Consider the following 19,586-nt stretch of genomic DNA (forward strand, 5'->3'; position numbering starts at 1 on the left):
GCGCGCACGCAGGCAAGTTGACACAAAGTGATACATGGGGATGAACGCTCGGTTTCATGCAAGGATGGGTGCAAGGTGCTGACGCGGGGGCACTGGACGTGCGTGAGGCGTGTGACTGTGAGTTATGTGATGCCGAGACTGGTGACCCATGCGATGCCAAGGCTGTTAGGCTAGGCGATGATCCTAGTGCATGCGTTCAAGGATAAGTGATGATTGTGAGCTTGTGCATTGAGGGCAGCGTGTTGACAAGGAGCCTTGGATGTTAGCATGTTTGGTGGGCGTACGGCAAGGCAAAGCCTTGAGCATTGGCATGATGAGGTGTTGGCTTAGGTGCTAGCTAGGTGTTGGGCGATGACCAAAGGCTTGACATGTATTAATGAGGGGTTGTGTTGGTCAGCCCTTGCGAGGTTAAAAGCTAAAGGATGCGATGGTGCTAAAGCCAAGAGGCCAAGGTGTCAGCCCTAAGCAAAAGGTTGAGTGAGGCATGAAATGACACACGCGTTGGTCCTAGGGCATGCGTTAGTGAGGATGGCACGCGTGTGGGGGCTGTTGTGTGATGAAGCTAGCTGAAGTCAAGGCTTACATTGGTGATTTAAGGGAAGCTTTCAGCTCAATCACTGAATTTAATAGGCTAGCTATCGTGGTTAGGTTTAATGACACCACTTAGAGCTTGATGTGGTAGCTTATTAAGGATGCATGGCTGGCAGATTCAAATATAAAAGGGAAGGCTAAACTCAAAAACCTGTTTTAAGCAAACCACTCGAGCAATTAAAGTGATTCCAAGGCCATCTGAAAGCTGAAGGAGTCTAATAGATGGTGCGAGGCTTCCAAAAGAAGAATTCAACGGGAATAAGGTGAGAATTTGAAGAGAGTTCAAGAAGGTCGAGCTCTCGGGTAATCCAGAGCCAGTGATGAAGATTTAAGATTTTCGACCAAACCACGAAGAGTTATGAGCTCAAATTTTAAGCTGAGCTTGTTAAGACAATTTTGAACAAGTTTGTAGAAAGAAATTTCTTGAGAAAAGATCTGGAAATGGAGTTATTTGAATTATAAGTTGAATATGGAATTATTTGAACAAGAAGGCAGTTGCTTGAGCTGAACGAGTTAGCAGCTCAAGGTTGGACGCGTGTGTTTAGGCAGAAGCAATCCTCAACGTTTGTTAGGGCTATGTAGTCGATCATAGGTGACTTAGACATCAAGGAAAGTGTATGCGTTGATGTGTATCAATTTGGGCACATAGGTTGGGCGATTGGTGCAAGGGCTAGCCTATGCATTGGGCCATGTAATAAGGTGTGTGGGCATTTGTTGAAGACTTGGACGCATAGGAGCAGTCCGTGCACTGAGGTGTGGTTAAAAGAACTTCTAGGCTATACGTTTGAAGCATGGTATGCGGTGGTGTGATAATAGGTAGAAATGCACGTTATTACAGCGCAAAGATATAAAACAATGAAAGATTGCGATGGTAAAAATATACAATATTGCGTCCAAAAGCATTAAGTTTACAACATTGTGATCGCATGCGTCCATCGCATTAAAACAACTAACTTATGTATTTTGTGCAGAAAATGCATTGGCACAAGGTAGAAGTGCGATCCGAAGAAATTAACGTTTGAGCGCATTAAGAGATTGCGACCGTAAGGCTATGCGATCATATACGCTCGCGAAAATCTGCTCGAGAAGGTGGCCGCATAAATCCGGTGCATCAAGGTGAAAGCGTAATAAATCACGATGGGACAGAAAGATGATGACGGTCGATTTCGAATTAAGTTGACAAGCCATTAACGACATACTATAGCAAGTACACTTGATTTTTCGGTGACAAATATTCGGCGCATCAGATAGAGAATTAATGACATCCCATTAGTGCAATCATTCGAGAGAAAAAGTTCTTCACCTTGAAGCTCTATAAATACCAAAGGCCACCTTCATTGAAGAAGTTCACTCAGTCCAGAGAGCTCACTGTATAGATAGAAGTTAGCCTTATTTATAGTTTTCTTTTACTTAGAAGCCGGAAGCGAATGAAGGGAGATTACACTGGGAGATCGTCCCAGTGAATTCGAAAGAGTGCCGAGAAGCGTCGAGGCCAGAGAGAGGGCCAACTCTTGCGGAAGCAAGAACATCTTTTGGGCAGGATAGAGATAATGTAGTGTAAAACCCTTGGGAAGCAAGATATTGCTACCAGGCTCTCTACCCTTATTTTTCCATTGTCATTTTGTAATCTGAACCTATTGCTACCAGGTCAACGTAATTGCTCAAACGACCACGAGTTGTGTCATCTGTGGAGAAGCACATTCGATGGAAGAATGCCCAAGGAATCCGCAGACAGTATGCTTCATAAAGAATAACCCTTTCTCTGATACGTACAACCCCGGGTGGAAAAACCACTTTAACTTCGCGTGGAAAAATCAACAACACAACTTTCAACCAGTGGCGCAAAAGGAAGAGCCACCAGGATTTTTTCCGCGAACAAACGGTCAGACGCATAACTAAGCCAGTAGTTCGCAGGCACTGAATCTTCATTCTCAGAGAGCTTACTGTAGCAGTATATTGAGAAGAATGAATCAGTGCTTCAGAATCAAGCAACGTCCATCCGAAATCTTGAAATTCAGATAGGACAGATTGCGAGCGAACTAAAAAATAGACCACAAGGAGCGTTGCCGAGCTCAACTGAGCTCCCTCGCAACTCTGAGGGTATAGGAAAGGAACAATGCCTAGTAGTCTCTTTGCTAAGTGACAAAACGACAGCGGATGTAGGGGAAGAACCCATCATGAACAACTCGAATGAGGTGAAGACTGAGAACCCATTAACATATGATGCAGAGGAGCCCGAGAAGATGAACCCAGAAGTTGCGCCTAACTACAAGCCTCTGGAACACGAGATAAAAGGAGTACAACTACCACCATTCCTGCAAAGATTGAAAAAGAAACAGAATGATGAAGGAAAGATCGCTACAGTGGCAGTAACGCAAAATACTATGATCCCACAAAAAATGTGCGACCCAGGAAGCTTCACGATACCTTGTTCAATTGGAGAGGTCTACAGTGGTCAAGCACTATGCGATCTCAGAGCGAATATAAACTTAGTGTCGCTGTCCATCTTAAAATGATTAAATATGGGCAAACTCATGCCCACGACGGAGACTCTTCTGCTTGCAGACAGATCCCGAATACATCTCGAGGGAGAGTTGAAAGATGTCGCAGTCTCAATTGACAAATTCATCTTACCGGCAGACTTCATCATTTGGGATTATAAAGCGGACGAAGATGCACCCATTATATTGAGACGACCATTCCTCTCGACCGGTCGCGCTCAAATTGATGTGCACAAGGGGGAGATCTTGATGAACGTTAACGAAAAAAAGCTCCGGATTGAGGCAATCAAGATCCTAGAAGACCGAGAAAAGAAGAGAAAGTCGCCTTGGCCGTAAAAAGTCTAGATTGAAATAAGCAATCCATGCGTTACTATGCAACTCAAACTCATCAGGGACGCAATTCTTTTGGAATATCCTTTTTTTCCTATCAATGATTCATGAACTTTCGTTACCCTTCTTTTATCTGTTATCGCGTATTTGTCTCTTTATATAAAAAAAAAAATGACGCCGCGATCGTGGTGAATGATCGTGGTAAATGATTTTGCTAACTCTATTTTTTTTTTACCCTCGCGATGTTTTTTTGGCAACGATTGTGGTGAACGATTGCGGAGGAACTACATGAAAGATGCAACCAGCTTATTCTGCCACCACAATCGAAGAAAGCAGTTCGCCGCAAAGAAGGATGCAATCACACATAATGTGGGCGACAGAGTAAATTTGGGGGTTGTATCTTTCCTTGACTTTGTCTATTCCAAATTTTGCACTCTCGCATCGCATTTTAACTTTAAAAATTTTATCATCGCATCCTCTTTAGTCAGCGCAATTATAACATTGATTAATTTAGCAAGTCACCGCATTATTTCTCTTTGTCGATTATGATTTCAATGATGAAACACATGCCTTTATTGTTTCATATATACTAGAGTCAACTTAATTTTAGGATAGTCATCTCATGAAATATTTCTAGAAGTTAGTGGTTTGCCAGCTTTCTTTCAAACTGACTTTTTACGAAACTTCCTAAGAGCATCGCATGATTTCTTTCAATCTTTTAGCAATGAGGACATTGCTGCGTTTAAATTTGGGGGTGCGGTATTCATTTTCGACCTTGCTATTTTTAGGCTCTATAAAAAAATCATTATAACGTTGCGATCAGATCCTACTCGTAGTTGGATGTCCGCATGACACACGTAGGGGCAAGCCAAAACGAAGATAGGAATCATGATCAACGCATAAATAAATGATCGCAACTCCACTGCCAAATGGGCATGGGTTTAGACTGAGAAAGAGCGCCTTTCTTGTAGTTGGATGTCCGCATAACACACGTGGAGGTAAGTCAAAATGAAGACTAGGCACTTGGATCACGCAAGGTCTTGGAAAAAGTTATATGTCTAAAATACGCAAGGATAAAAATCATTTGAAAATATCCTAGTTAAAAAAGTTTTCTTATGAAATAAATCATGCGATGCCCTGCAAACTAGTAAAGTCTTTTTTAAGGTAAACTTGCGGTCCCTAAATTTTAGAAATATTTTAAGAAGAGACCTGAATAAGAATTAAGGTGATTTTGGTGCATAGGATTTGAATAAGGCAACCTTGAGAAATTTAGGAAAGAAGAAGGCGGTCGACTTTCTAAAGAAAATCTTTAGTTTATGCTTGAGGACAAACATTGTTTTAAAATTAGAGGTGTGATAAGGGGCAGAAATGCACGTTATTACAACGCAAAGATATAAAACAATGCAGGATTGCGATGGTAAAAATATACAATATTGCGTCTAAAAGCATTAAGGTCACAACATTGCGATCGCATACATCCATCACATTAAAATAGCTAACTTATGTATTTTGTGCAGAAAATACGTTGGCGCAAGGCGGAAATACGAGAAATTAACGTCCGAGCACATTAAGAGATTGTGACTGCAAGGTTATGCGATCATATGCGCTCGCAAAAATCTGCTCGAGAAGGTGGCCGCATAAAGCCGGTGCATCAAGGTGAAAACGTAATAAATCACGATGGGACAGAAAGCTAATAACGGTCGATTTCGAATTAAGTTGACAAGTCGTTAACGACATACTGTAGCAAGTACACTCAACTCTTCGGTGACAAATATTCGACGCATCAAACAGAGAATTAATGACATCCCATCAGTGCAATCATTCAAGAGAAAAAGTTCTTCACCTTGAATCTCTATAAATACCGAAGGCCACCTTCATTGAAGGAGTTCGCTCAATCCAAAGAGCTCACCATATAGATAGAAGTTAGCCTTGTTCATAGTTTTCTTTTACTTAGAAGACAGAAGCAAGTGAAGGGAGATTACACCGAGAGATCGTCCCGGTGAACTCGAAAGAGTGCCAGGAAGCGTCGAAGCCAGAGAGAGGGCCAACTCTTGTGGAAGCAAGAACATCTTTTGGGCAGAATAGAGATAACGCAGTGTAAAACCCTTGGGAAGCAAGATATTGCTACCAGGCTCTCTACCCTTATTTTCTATTGTCATTTTGTACTCTGAACCTATTTATAAAATGGAAATTGCATCTTTATATCTGTCCACTCTCTTTACATTATGCATGAGTAGCTAAATCTATCGAATGGGTTGAGAAGCATTTAGCTAGCATAACCTGAGATCTTCATTCTATGCGATCATCTTGTATTATGTATGCGTCATTCATCCATTAGAGATACTCGGGAGGGTAATCTAAGGATAGAATCTAGGCTTGAAAATGTCAGATTAGAATCTAGGCTCAGGAGTGTCAGATTAGAACCGCATAATCAAGAGATAGAGACTTAGGAATAAGTTCTGTTTGCTATTAATGCATCACATTCACCCTAGAGATAGGATATGATTGTATGCGGTCACTTTGTACCTGTGTGCATCATTCACCATCGCATAGGCAAGAAGTAGAGACTTAGAAATAAGCTCTATAAACATCATCGCATACATCGCATGCATCCTTACACTAGGAGCTATTACATTTGCATTGGAAAATGAATTGTTGTCGCATGTGTGTTGCATGATCGCATAGCTTGAACGCATTCTCAGGAAACGCTAGCTAAAGACCTTTTTAACGAGTTCCTCCGCATACTCATCATATCTTTCACATTATTAGCTATTTTCTCGAATCCGCCGCATAAATCGTATACTTTAAACAACATATCAACCAACTCATTAATTTATTTGTTACCACAAAGTGATCGAAAATTACCATCGCATATTGTTTTCCTTAGTCCCTGTGTTTGACCCTGGGCTTACCAGGTAACTCAATAGGATTTATACTTGGATCTTGCTGAGAAAACTTGCATGCACAATGCATATCCCCACCATCGCATTCTACACCATTATTTCATCGCATTAAACAATGCATCAGTGATATGTGAAGATTGTTGCCTAGCCAAGCCTGACTTCTAAAATTATTCTAAGTATTCAACACCTATGAGGGTCGACGTTGGAAGGGTTGACATCAATAGAAGAAGCTTATCAAACCTAGGAGGATTGATTAAGGTTTTGAGTGACTATAAATGTTTTATAACTGTTTTGAATGTTTTAGTTAAAGTTTATTCTCATGCTAGCTTATTCTAAAGCAAGTTTTCCAAGCAAACCAAGTTTAGAAAGAATGTTAACACATGCTAGTTTTACAAAGAGAATTTCTAACATATGTTTAAAGTAGTGATATACTAGGTGAGATGAGGCATGCGTTAGTTGCTATGTGCATGATACATGACTTCAGTAAGCTTGTTAATGGAATTATTTACTTAAAAGTTATGAAGAGCTTGATGCATGCTAGGTTATAAAGATATAAAGTAAGAATTTAGTTAATGAGCTTTAATGTTTATGAGCATGCGTTAGAAACAAAGTTCTCATAAATTCTATATCTATGACACCATGTCTTCAATAAGCCTTTCTATGAAAGTATTTTCTTATAATGTATGAGCAGCTCAATACTGAAGTACTAGGAGAAGGTATATGAGCTTAGTTTTAGTTATGATCCTTGATGTCAGAAGCCAGGTTAGCTATATGTGCACGTATGTCAAGTATAAAGGTTTAGGATAGAGGGCTGAGCAAAAGGGTTTCTCTCTCAAAAGAAGATCAACATGGAGGGCTGAGTAAAAGGGTCTCTCCCTCACATGAAGATCAGTGATAAGGTGATGGAAAAAGGGTCCATAACTTAGCCTAGGTTATAATGAGAGTTGGTCAAAAGGGTTCCCTCTCTCAACCTAGTATCAGTTCAGTTATGTTTTCAGGTATGATATGTTCTAAAAGGTTTTATGTAAAGACCAAGTTTACGGTTGGGAATCGAACAAAATGGTTCTTTCTCAACTGAGGATTCGACCAGCTATGTTCCAGAAATATTATGCTTTTAAAGTTCTGCACGAAGGTTTGCTTGGCCAGTTTTTAGTTTCAGTTTCAAATTACCAGTTTCCAGTTCAAACAGGAGATTTATGTTTTAAATTTATTCACTCACTAGGCTAGTAGCTCACCCCATTTTTTAAAAGTATTTTCCTTTCCAAGTAGCAATCTGTTGGGGTTGATGCCCTAAACTTTCGTTGGGTCCTGTAGTTTGTAAATACATGTATTGAACAAATGCTTGTGATGTAATAATATGAGATATTTTCTTCACTGTTGTATATGAAACATGAGATGTTTTATTTGCTTTACCACAAACCAATAAACTAAGATCCCTGGTTATCGTTGTAACTTAAGCATGTGTGTGGAGACATACAAGTGGATCATGCCTTAAGTGATAACCAAAATGGTCTGTAGTATATGGATATAGGAGGGAAACCTTATCCCGGTAACACTATGAATGCGGCCCGCTTTGTAGATAGTTACAAGTGTTGTGACGTGCTACAGATGGTATGATCCTGATCATTCATGTGGAGTCATGTGAGCGGAGGTGTCCTATACAAAGGAATTTGTATAAGATCGGACCACGAAGTGTTTAGCCTCATTATATAATGTCGTTCATGACAGAGATTTCACTTCACTAGGATGACCATAGGTAACATGAACTCAATCCTAAGTGAGTTGGGAACTCCTAACTTTGAGGGTGGGTCTTTGGTTTGCATGGGTGAGAGTGGCCAGATCGCCGATTCAAACCTACCACTTTGGGGATTCATCTGATTGGGAGCTGGGAACTCAACTACATAAGATGGAATTCACTCCTTCCCCAAATCAGGGGTAAGTAGATAGATTGCTCCCTTAAGGACTGATTCTAGGGCTTGAACGATGTGGTGCCACACACCTTCTCATGGCCCGAGAGGTGTCCAATCATAGTAGGACTATGATGTATTGTTCATTAGAGGGATCAATGGTACTTAAGGAGTTAGATGTAACTATAGGGACAAAATGGTATATTGGCCAGTTGTACTTACGAGCATCTGTGAAGGGTTATTGTACTATTGACTGGTGATATCCGATGGATACAGAAATATACCTGTAGTGAGAAGAGTGCAGTTATCGATCTTTAGTAGAGTACCCGATAGTTAACGGATAGTGGATCTCGTGGCTAAAGAGTTTATTCAGCTATTCACATACGTTGGAGCTTCAAGCTATAGGTCCCATAAGGTCTCCTTGGTAGCTCAATGGACTCAAGTTGAGAATCGGTTTTTGGGTCAGTTTGAAGTGTTCAAATTGACAAGAGTGAGTTAGATTATAAGGTTAAAAAGTGTGAAAGGCATCGATTTTTGGGAAAAATGGTAATTGCTATCATCACACTCTTTTTAAGGTTAAAATGGTAATTTGGGAGAGGGTGTAACAGTAACTGTATTCCCACTCCTCAATTAAAAGAATCCTCAAAATGGTAGGCTTGTTGAGTCGGCGATTTGGCCACTCACACCCATGTAAATCAAATGACTGCCTTTATAGGCAGGAGTTCACAACTCACTCAGGATTCAGGTCATGTCACCTATGGTCATCCTAGTGAAATGTAAGTCTTTATTATTAACGGTGTTATATAATGAAGCTATTCATTTCATGGTCCGGTCTTATATAAACACCTTTGTATAGAACACCCCCCCTCACATGTCTTTACATGAATGATCAGGATCAGATCATTGTAGTATTTTACAATAATTGTAATATTTACAAAGCGGGTTGTATTCATATTGTCATCAAGATAAGGTACCCAATCTTATCCATCTACTACAGACCATTTAGATTATCATTTAAACATGATCCACCTGTATGTCTTTACATACATGTTTAAACTACAGAAGATAACCTTGGATGTTAGTTTATTGGTTTTGTGGATTAATGCTACTAAATTTCAAATAAAATACCTAAGATTTTATTAAATAAATAAATCGTTCGTACATTACAATTATAAACTATAGGACCCACGGGAATTAAGACATCAACTTCAACAATTAATAATCTGTAGATTATATTATATGTGATATAATATAAACTATATGTTATGTGTTTTATTTGATATAACATAAGGTTTGTTATATATATAGTAAGGTAGTTGATATATATATATATATATATATATATATTTATATAAATTCTTTTTTTAATTTAAATTAAATAATGGGGAGAGAGTTATTGTAACTCTCTCAATCCATTCTCTTAGATAACCAACGTGAGAGTTGGTTTCACGTTAATATAGAAGAGGAGGACACAAAATTATAGACATTACGGTATCTTAAGATCTCTCTCTATGTGTGAACTTTGTGAACTTTTCCTCTCAAACCAAAAATTCTTCTCATCTTCGAAAATTAAAGCAAAGGCCAACATTCTTGTCAATTCTCTCCCTCCGAGAATATTGAGGTAACCTGGTGGTGGTGTTCAGTTGCACAGTTCGTGTTTTTTGAGGAAAGAGTTTATGCTGTTGGAAAAACTTGTAGTAGATTGGAGAGGAAGCGAGAAGATCTGAGTCTTCAAGGGTAAGTTGTGATTCTCCCTTCGTTTTTCCCTTTTGTACCGTGAAAAGCATATTGTATGTATGAATGTTTATCATTTTATTTCCTTCTTCTCTGTATTTTATACTGTTATGTAAAACTAAATTCAGAGACATGATGCCTTTCATACTTCCGCTTCGATTTTCAAAATTTTTAGATTTTTTATTGATTACTGGTTTGTGTCGGTCCTCTAATGAGTTGTTCAGAATGAGGAGTCCTCACATGAACTTGCAACCAAGTACTTTGGTAATCGGTTGACTTCGGACTCATTCCATATCAATTTACTATAGGAAGAATACAAGAAGTTGGAGTTCAAAAACGATGATGATGCTGTGAAGATCACCTTAGTGTACTACACGGAGGTTGCAATGATGTGAAAGAACAAGCAGAAAACTGCAGTTGAACGTAGACTATTTAAGAACGTTGAGGACAAGAGTATTACAATAGTCTAGATTAGGGTACAATTATTTAGAAGAGGACACTCGATGCCCTCAAGACTACATTGAATAATAAGTTTAGTCTATACAAGGAAAAAGTGATATCAAATAAAAATTATGTTCTGAAGTACTCTCTGCATGGATTTCCCCAAGCATTCCAGGTACTTCTTTAACATAAGCCTATTATTGGTTTAACATTACCATAGTTCTGAATGCATGTTGATTCATATTTAAGTATGGACGTACGAAGTCCATTCATTGATAGTGGGAACATTTCCACTTGAAAGAGCAAGGTAGTTGTGCCTCGCATATTACAATGGTCATGCTCTCGCTCAATGTCCTTTAAAGTACTGGAGAGAGACATTTTCGAGTTTGAAAATGTAAGTGTACTCTAGCCATATTATGTTTATTTGGTTTTTAAATTGATACTAACCATCATATTGGTTCTCATCCCAATCACCTCTGTATCGAATGAGTAGACACTTTTCTGTCATCCCACAAAGTAAGGGAACATTTATCATTAAGTTGTACAAGTAAGTGAATATCAATCCAATACACAATTTTAGTTCTGCTCTCGCTCCCACTCTCTCTCTCGCCCACCCTCGCTCTCGCTCTCTTTCTTTGCATTCTCTTGCTATCGATGTCATGTTCTCGTTGTCTCGCTCACTCTTGATCTCACGTTTGAACTTAATCTCTCAAAACCCTAAACCATTGGTAATGATCTCTCGCTCTCACTCTCCTACTCTTTCACTCTCTACCTTTACTCTCACCCTCACTCTCTCAATACATAAATCTCCTTTCGTGATGCTCTTTTCGTACCCTTTTTAGAAATAACATAGCTCAAACAAACACCTAAACAATGAAACCACGTTCTGGAAAATCCGTTTCGTTTTAAGAAAATCTTGTTATGAAAAAACCTCATCCAATAAAACTCCGTTCAACTTAACACCATTGAAAAGAACCCCGTCGAAGAAAGTAATCATTATTGAAATGAAGTTTATATTTTAAAGAAATCACCATTTTATGTTTAGGTATTAATGATTTGAGGCTTCATACAGATGATTTCGTGAAAATTTTCAAATCATTCATACACTGATAAGTAATCACATCAGACCGATCGAAGGTAGAGTGAGAGCGAGAGCGAGAGCGAGATCAGTAACGTGAAGGGAACTTTTCGAAATTTGGTATGGTGATGACTTCAATAAAAGGTCTTTTGACATTATTTTAAAAAAGGGGGTCATTTGGCATTTTGGGCTTATTGGGCCATCCATACAAATTTTCCAAAAACTCGAATGAATATTTTAAAATCATGTAAATTAACTTTGAATCAAAGCTAAAAGTATAAGAAATTAAGTAGTATTTAAAGTTTTAAACCCTTTTTAATAGCACTTAGACCCAGAAGCCACCGTGTTATTGTTTTTTCTTCTACGAAATAAATGTGGGATATAGAAATTTGAATATCAACTTTAAAAGACATACTATATCTCAATTATTGTTAAACCTAAGTTCATTTTGGCCCATCAAATATTTAGTTAAATAAAAAAAATGTGGCAATTATCAATTTATACCCCTAAACTTTTGGGGTTGTATCAATTTAAACCTTGAACTTGGGGTAGTATCAATTTAAACCTTAAACTACTAATTGTATCAATTTACATCCTGAACTTTTATAAGTATATCAATTTAAACCCTAAACTTTCATAAGTATAGCAATTTAAACCTTAAACTTTCATAAGTGTACCCAAATAAAATATAATGGAGGGTTTAAATTGATACACTTATGAAACTTCAAAGTTTAAACAAATACACTTGTGAAAGTTTAGGGTCTAAATTGATACAGTTATTAGTTTGAGGTTTAAATGGATATAACTCACAAAGTTTAAGGGTGTAAATTGATATTTACCCTAAAAAGTATCATATATTTAATATATTAGTTCGATTAGATTCTTTTTCTAAATGTTGGCATTAATTGAAATTATAAATTATTGGATATTCGTCAACATGAGCATAGCTTCACCGACGTGAACTTATACTATCAACCTCGATACCATATATGTTTGAAATTACCTATTTCCTAATTTGTTAATTAAAAAACAACTTTAATTATTTTGAAGATATTTATGAAAGTATAAATTATATGAAAAAAAAAACAATTATAAATATAGCAGTCAACCTAAAGTATTTGCAAATATTGCAAAAGCTTATGTCGATATGACAAAATTTAGATTTTGTTTTCGAAGTCTACCACTGATAGATCATATCACTGGTACAAGTCTTAGATATATTTTGCTATATTTTTAATTTTTTTAAAAAATGCTATACACTTAATTATTTATCCCTAAAAGTACTACTCAATACAATTACAAAAAAATGGGAAGTATAAAGGTTGTTTATATATATGTGTGGGTGTTGAAAGAAGAATATATTATATCTTTTATATACAAAACCGGATATTTTTTGGAAAATTATTTTAAAAAAAAACCACTTCTAAGTTTCACTTTACAAAACTAGCACATTTTTTTTTAAAACTCATTAAATTAGTTCTTCTCGGTCAAGGTCGACCATTAAGATTTATATAAAAAGTTAAAGATTTGTTTGGTAGAGAATCTGAAAATAGAAATTTAAAAACAAGGGATTAAATAAAAATAGAGTTGTACTCCATGTTTTCAAATATGTATTTGGTAGCAGAATTAAAAAATTGGAGTCTAATTTAAACAATTGTAAACTAGTTGTAGTTACTTACTAAATATTAGTTGAAAACAAATTATTATTAATTTATTTATGAACATGCTTTATGTTGAAAAAAATGTATAATTATTATTTTGTAAGATTATATCATTTATAAGATAAAATGAAATTTTGGAAAGTTAAAATTTAGTTCCCATGAATTATAATTAGAATTCATCCCCATGGTCCGATAAAATTTAGGTCATAATATATTATATAATACATATTTTATTTATTTTTTATTTTTTTAAATTGACATACTATATTTCTAAATATTTTTATCTTTATTTAATATAATTTTGCATTTTAAACTTTAAAATTCAAATTCGATACAACGAAAACATAAAAATGTTGTTTCTACAATTTGCACTAAAATAGTCAGAAACAGAACTTGGATTGTCTACCAAACATATATTCGGTGAACGGTGAATCTGAAAACATAAAATAAAATTCGGATTGCAAACCAAACAGACCCTAATATTTTCAACCTATATCCAAACCGTTGATTCTTTTGATTCTCTCACTGAATCTCAGCCAAGATGAGGACCAATATTCACATAATTTTACAAAATCTTTCTTAATCTTCTCAAAATTTATAAATTACCATGTCAAATATATAAAAATTTTTGAAAAGATAATTGGTAAATTCATGTTCAGATTTTATCGAGAAAGTCTAAATAGATGAAAACGGTCTATTTTTATTCAAATTTCGGATATATTTTAACGCATTTAAAAAAAATGTGCTAGCTGTTGTTTCTATCAATTATGCATTTTTTTTCTTTTCTAGTGGGAAAAAAAACTCAATTTTTCTGGCTTTCCTTCTTCCTTTCGACCTCTCTGCACGGAGTTAAAATGGAACACCAAAAGAAATTACACGAAAATCTTTCGACGTTTCTGGTTTTCCTTCAGTCTCTTTCCACTATCACCACGACACCAGAAATCTCCGTCTGCAAGACAAAGCGACAACTGAAAGAAGAAGAATCATGGCAATGGCTTCATTCAATCTAGCTCTTGCTTCTCATCACAAGGTAAACCCTACAATTGATGTTCATCCTTTTGTTTTCTCCAAGCGATTGCACTGTTTTTCCTTGTGTTTTCAATCCATTTATTGGATTTCTGGCCACAATCGAGTTTAGATGATCCTTCAAATGAATGTCCGTTTTGTTTCTCTTTTGCAGACGCGGCGGCTTCTCCAACTTTCTTGCAGAAGGAAAGAAAAGGAACGCAACAATTTTGACCCTTATAAAGTCATTGAAATTACTCCTCCGCCGAAGAGCCTTGGCATTCGTTGCTTTCCTCCTGTGAGTGTTCCATTCTTTACTCTCGATTCTTCTCTTTCTCGTCTTTCAACTGCGTATTGGCTTTTTCATACGAATATATGTTTTACTGCTATCGAGAATGCGAGCTTTATATTATGCGTTTAATTTCACGTTTAGGGAATCGATATAGATTGATTCTTGTTGAATCGGCAGTGGAAATCTTTATTTATGAGTCTCTTTTGAATTAAGAGACTTCCTGATTTTGATTTATGTGATTTACTATTATGCTAATTTTGTTTAGCGAGTAGGCCGTTTCATTAGTTTTCCGGAGGATGGGAGATGAAATAGGTTTCTGGGAGTTTGATTAGATACGATTTGTTAGCCTTTCTACATGAAAAATCATCACCCCTTGGATGATTCTGACTAATCCATGGCCTTCCTGGACGTTGAAAATCTCTAATGAAAAATGCAGCTTACATTCTATACACTGAACAACAAATATTTTTAAGAAATGTGAAAACCATACCAAAGAGATAAGAAAATGAAGAAGCACATAGATGGAAATAGAGTTGAGTTTCAGATAGGTAGAAAGCCAACAAAATGGTTATCAAAGAAGGCTTTAATAATGCAGTTCTTGCATCTGGAATACTCTATGAGTTTCATGCTAAAACTAGTGCTTTGAGTTTCAGTTTATATAAACTTTAATTCAACATAAGATCACTCTGCTGAAAATAGAAGTGGAGATAATTGATAGACTTCAGCCCATGTGACTTGGTTGTGAGATTGTTCTACTGAGTCGCGGGTCATTGTTTTTGCACTGTTCTTTTGCAACTAGCTTTTGGGATCTTGTTTTGTTTGCTTCCGGTTGTTCATTTACTTGTCCTAATAACATTTCTGACGCCATGACGTTGGCCTTTATTCATGCGTTTTTTTGGTGTTTATAGGGTGAAAGGAACAGAAGACTCTTTAATGATTCTTTTTCTTCTTATACTTGCTTTTTGGAGATTGTTTTGTTTACTACTTGTTCTTGGTATAAAACAAAGCACCTTTTCACTCATTTCAGTTTATCCTTTTTAGTCAATAATTGGCAGTCTCTGTTGTAATTCCTTTTTGCTTGGAGTTTTCCAAAGAAAAAAAAAAAAGTAGGGTCTACATGATCATGAAATGGAACACATGAAATATTTCTACTTTTTCAGATTGCATATATCTTTTTTCAAACTACTGAGTTCATTCAGCTATCCTTGAGCTTTGCCCAGCAAGACCACTCATCATATGGGATTTCTTCTTTAAGATCCTCCAGGCTCGTGCAATCAAGGTTACCATTTGGAGATTTTGGCTGGAAATAAATATCAGAACCTTTAAGGGTAGATCTAGAAATTGGGTTTCATTAGGAGGAAATCGTTTCATTTTTCCGATCACTTCTTGATATACTCGATCATCTCTTTTGTAACTATGGTTCCTCTCTATATAACAATTGGATTCAGTTATTTTTAGCTTATTGGTGTGGATAGCGTTTCCATTACCTAAAGTCTTAACTTTATAGTGACACATTTCTTAGTCAAGACCAGAAGCAATCAAGAAGCGGGACACTTGTGAATAAAATAAATTATAAAAAGCAGTTGGGGAAAGAATACAATTTAGGCAAGGCACTTGGCCTCTTTTCAACAAGGCTTGTGCTTCGCCTATTTTCCACACTTGAGTGTTGCAATGGTAAGCTTGGCGAGCACAGGGGTAGTGTGAAGAAGGAAGTTCTCCTCTTGATTTGTCTTATGTTTAAGAAACTTATATAAGAACATTTGACTTTAAAAAAGTTGAAATGCAAAATTTTGTTCAAGGACTGTACAATACGAGAAAAATGTAAGGCCCCTATTTAGGAAAATAGTAGGATCATTAGTAGAATATCAATATGGTTATTCGGAGGGACATATTAGTAATTAGCTAGTAAGTTTGTTAGGAATTTTTAGTTATAAATAGAGGGAATGAGTTGAGAGGAGGGTATGAAGAATTTTGTGGGATTTCCTTTGAGGAATTTGGGAGAGGATTCTCAGCCCTCTATAATATGTTGAAGTATATTGTAATTTCTTTATCGATATTGCAATACAATTCTATCTTTTAGTGTTTTTGTTAGAGGAATCCGAATCCTAACAAATAACTTGTCCCTTGCCCACCTTGCTGTGCATCGTAGGAACCCATGTGATTTAACTTAGAGTATGGTCAAGAGTTATTTTGAAATGGTTAGAATCACCCTTTTCGTGTTCAAAATCACTTTGAAACATACTACAGGGAAGTAGCTTTTCTCTTCGTGTGATCTTTTCATAGTTCACGAACCAAAATACGATGTTTCTTATCTGTACGGGGGAAAATGATGATTCATTTTTGTCCTAACTTCACTTTTGACTTCTTTCAGAACTTACAATGTGGAGAGAATGTGACAATAGAAGGCCAAACATACACTATCTCAGCTGTAACTCTTCGCTATCAGCTCAGGAAGGGGAAGTATGAACCAAGTGAAAAGAGACTTGATGTTTTGTCCACAGGAAGGTACATCTTGAATTTGTATCTTGAAAATTTGTTAGAAAAATCTTGATACCTCGCGAGGGAAATGAAGGTTTAGAAACCCCTTGCATGTTGTATCATAAAATGTAATGCTCATCCTCATATTATGTTATAACAATGATTATTAGTTGAACTACTTGGTGCATATTTACATTAAAAGATTCCTTTCGAGTAACTAATCTTTTCAAGGGAGGTGGAATCTAAAATTACAACATATGTAAAACGTTTCGTGTGTCTAATCAGGGTCATACTGATTAGATTAGGTTAAATTATAAGTTTAGTTCCAAAGGTTTTTTCTTTTCTTCTTGTTTGGTGGTGATGTAATGCTGCCGAGTTTTGGGTTTTATTAGTCGAATATTTTTGCATTTGTTTGTCCGTCCTTCTATCCGCCTCTCTATTAGCTCCTCCAATTCTTCCATTTCCCCATCTCCTCCTAGTAAGCAATTAACCTGCACAAGAATAGAATATACACAGACAATTTGCATTGCTTCCAGCTTCACCTTTTTCTTTTCTATTTTTTGAGCGTAGAGATTAAAAGAAAAAAAGAAAAAAAAATACTTTCAAGCATTTATATCTTTGATTTCTAGAAAGCACCTAGATTTTTAAGGAAATAGGAGTAGCAAAGTCGGGCTCGTATTTAGTTTAAGGGTGTGTTTGAATTACATTTTCAAGTGTTTAATTTAAAAAAATAAGTCATTTTGGAAGAAATTAGAGTGTTTGATAAGTATTCAAAATAGTTTTTAAAGTGTATTTTAATCAATTCTTGTCAAAATTGTTATCAAAATTGTTTAAATAAAAATGATTTTTTTGAAAAACATTTTTTTTCTTAAATCAATCCAAACAAGCCTTAACTTTTTGTAGTGTTTAATGTTGAAAATATATCATTTTGAAAAAATATTCTAAGTGTTTGGTAACCATTTAAAGTAGATTTTGAAACATTTTTAAAGTGTATCTTAAACAAATTTTTTTTTAATCAAAAGAGTTTAACCAAAAGTGATTGTTTGAAAAACATGTCTTAATTCTTATTGGTAAGTTTTCATTGGAGACGACCAATGAAGTAGAAGAGAGAAAGGAAGAGGAAAAAGAAAAGAGAGAAGGGAAGAAGGAAAATAAGAGGAAAAGGGGGTGGAAGAATGGGAGAGAGTAGATAAAATGGCATGAGAGACCATTTAAAAAACAAAAAATCTTGTTTAGTTTAATACTTTTTACTTCAGTTTTAAAAAATTTGGCCAAAATTTGAAAATTAGGGTATTTAGTAATAATTTGATTTTTAGTTTTTTATCCTTTTAAATTAAGTCTATAAATACTATTTTTACTTCTAAATTTATTCTTTTATTATCTATGTTTTAGGTTTAAAAAATCAAGTTAAATTTTAAAAATTTAAAAAAGTAGTTTTTAGAAGCTTATTTTTGGAATTGGGAATTTGGTTAAGAATTCTCTGAAAATAAGCTTAATTTTAAAAAATGAAAAGAAAACAAAATAGTTATCAAACAAAACCTAAAAATAATTTTAAATTTTTTGTTTTTATCTTAAATTTTTGTTAAGAAATTAATTTTAGGAAAACAATGATAAGAAATTGGAAAAAAATTAATTAAAATAAACCTCATCAAGAAGTAAACTTTTTTTATATTATTATATAACAGTTATTGTCAGTTATCAAAATTGGTTTGTTTGGCATTAATTTATGTTTCTTAAAAAAAGATGTGTGACTTCCTGATGCTGATGTAAATTTAAATAATTGAAAAGAAGTCTTCAAGGTTCAGTTATAATTTAATATTGTTTGTCTTATGCTATTGCTATTGATGACACGTTTAATATCTCCATAGTGCAATATAAAATTTGAATTTCTCTTGTATTTCGAAAAAAAGAATCTTACTTATAATGAAATATGGTAATGTACAAATTCAATTTTCAATTTCACCATTTTCTTTGAAAAAAAGTTGAGCAACATATATAAATTCAAAATTATAACTTTTTTATTTGATATATATTTCTTACTTTCAATTTATCATTTGCTAACTTCACATTCATTTTAACAATAAGTAAGTAAAAAATTACTAACATTTATTAATTTCAGCCAAAAATTAAGCCTATGATTGTAAACAAAATGAGTTGCACATTCGAGTTTAGTTAATACCTAAGTAATTAAAATATTTCTCCAAAACTCATAAACTTCAAAAAAGAAAAAAACAATAGATTGCACCTTGTTCGATGTATCTTTATTTCCTTACAAATTAATAATAATAATAATGTTAATAATAATCTTTTTTTTTTAAAAAAAATGTCACATAACAGATTTTTATTAGTGTGCAGTAGATGCTCACCCAAGTTTTTTTCAAAGAAAAATAATTTTCATGTTTGTTATTTCTCTCTTTTAAGTCTTGACAATATCAATTTTGTACTTGATTAATTTTTTTGAAATTCATTAAACACACGTTAAAAAATATTTTTTTTAACAAATTCAACTTTGATGCTTTCTTTAAGCACACGAATAGTGAGCTTCACAGCCATTGTTCATCATTCCTACGACGAATCTACAACTTCAATGCAAAAAGTTCTAAAGTTCACTAATTTTATGGTTCTTGCATAGATTTCTCTACTAAGTGACATAATATTGTTGAGA

General features: G+C 35.1%; 1 protein-coding gene across 1 annotated transcript; it reads left to right on the forward strand.

Annotated features, from left to right (window-relative positions):
* Nucleotides 1-13,909: 13,909 nt before the first annotated feature.
* LOC120079572 (uncharacterized) lies at nt 13,910-17,138 on the forward strand. Its single transcript, XM_039033800.2, has 3 exons — nt 13,910-14,176; nt 14,327-14,449; nt 16,815-17,138. The coding sequence occupies exons 1-3, from the start codon at nt 14,132-14,134 to the stop codon at nt 16,992-16,994; spliced, it is 348 nt and encodes a 115-aa protein (XP_038889728.1). The 5' UTR covers nt 13,910-14,131; the 3' UTR covers nt 16,995-17,138.
* The last annotated feature ends 2,448 nt before the right edge of the window (nt 17,139-19,586 follow it).

The sequence above is a fragment of the Benincasa hispida genome, chromosome 6, assembly GCF_027475165.1.
Source record: "Benincasa hispida cultivar pf3 chromosome 6, pf3_genome.v1.1, whole genome shotgun sequence".
Taxonomy (NCBI): Eukaryota; Viridiplantae; Streptophyta; class Magnoliopsida; order Cucurbitales; family Cucurbitaceae; genus Benincasa; species Benincasa hispida.

Bases quoted from the DNA above. Each gene is read 5' to 3' on its own strand.
- LOC120079572 (XM_039033800.2), top strand. From the start codon at position 14,132: ATGGCAATGGCTTCATTCAATCTAGCTCTTGCTTCTCATCACAAG. The intron at 14,177-14,326 runs GTAAACCCTACA...TCTCTTTTGCAG, and splicing joins CTCTTGCTTCTCATCACAAG to ACGCGGCGGCTTCTCCAACT. The intron at 14,450-16,814 runs GTGAGTGTTCCA...GACTTCTTTCAG, and splicing joins GCATTCGTTGCTTTCCTCCT to AACTTACAATGTGGAGAGAA.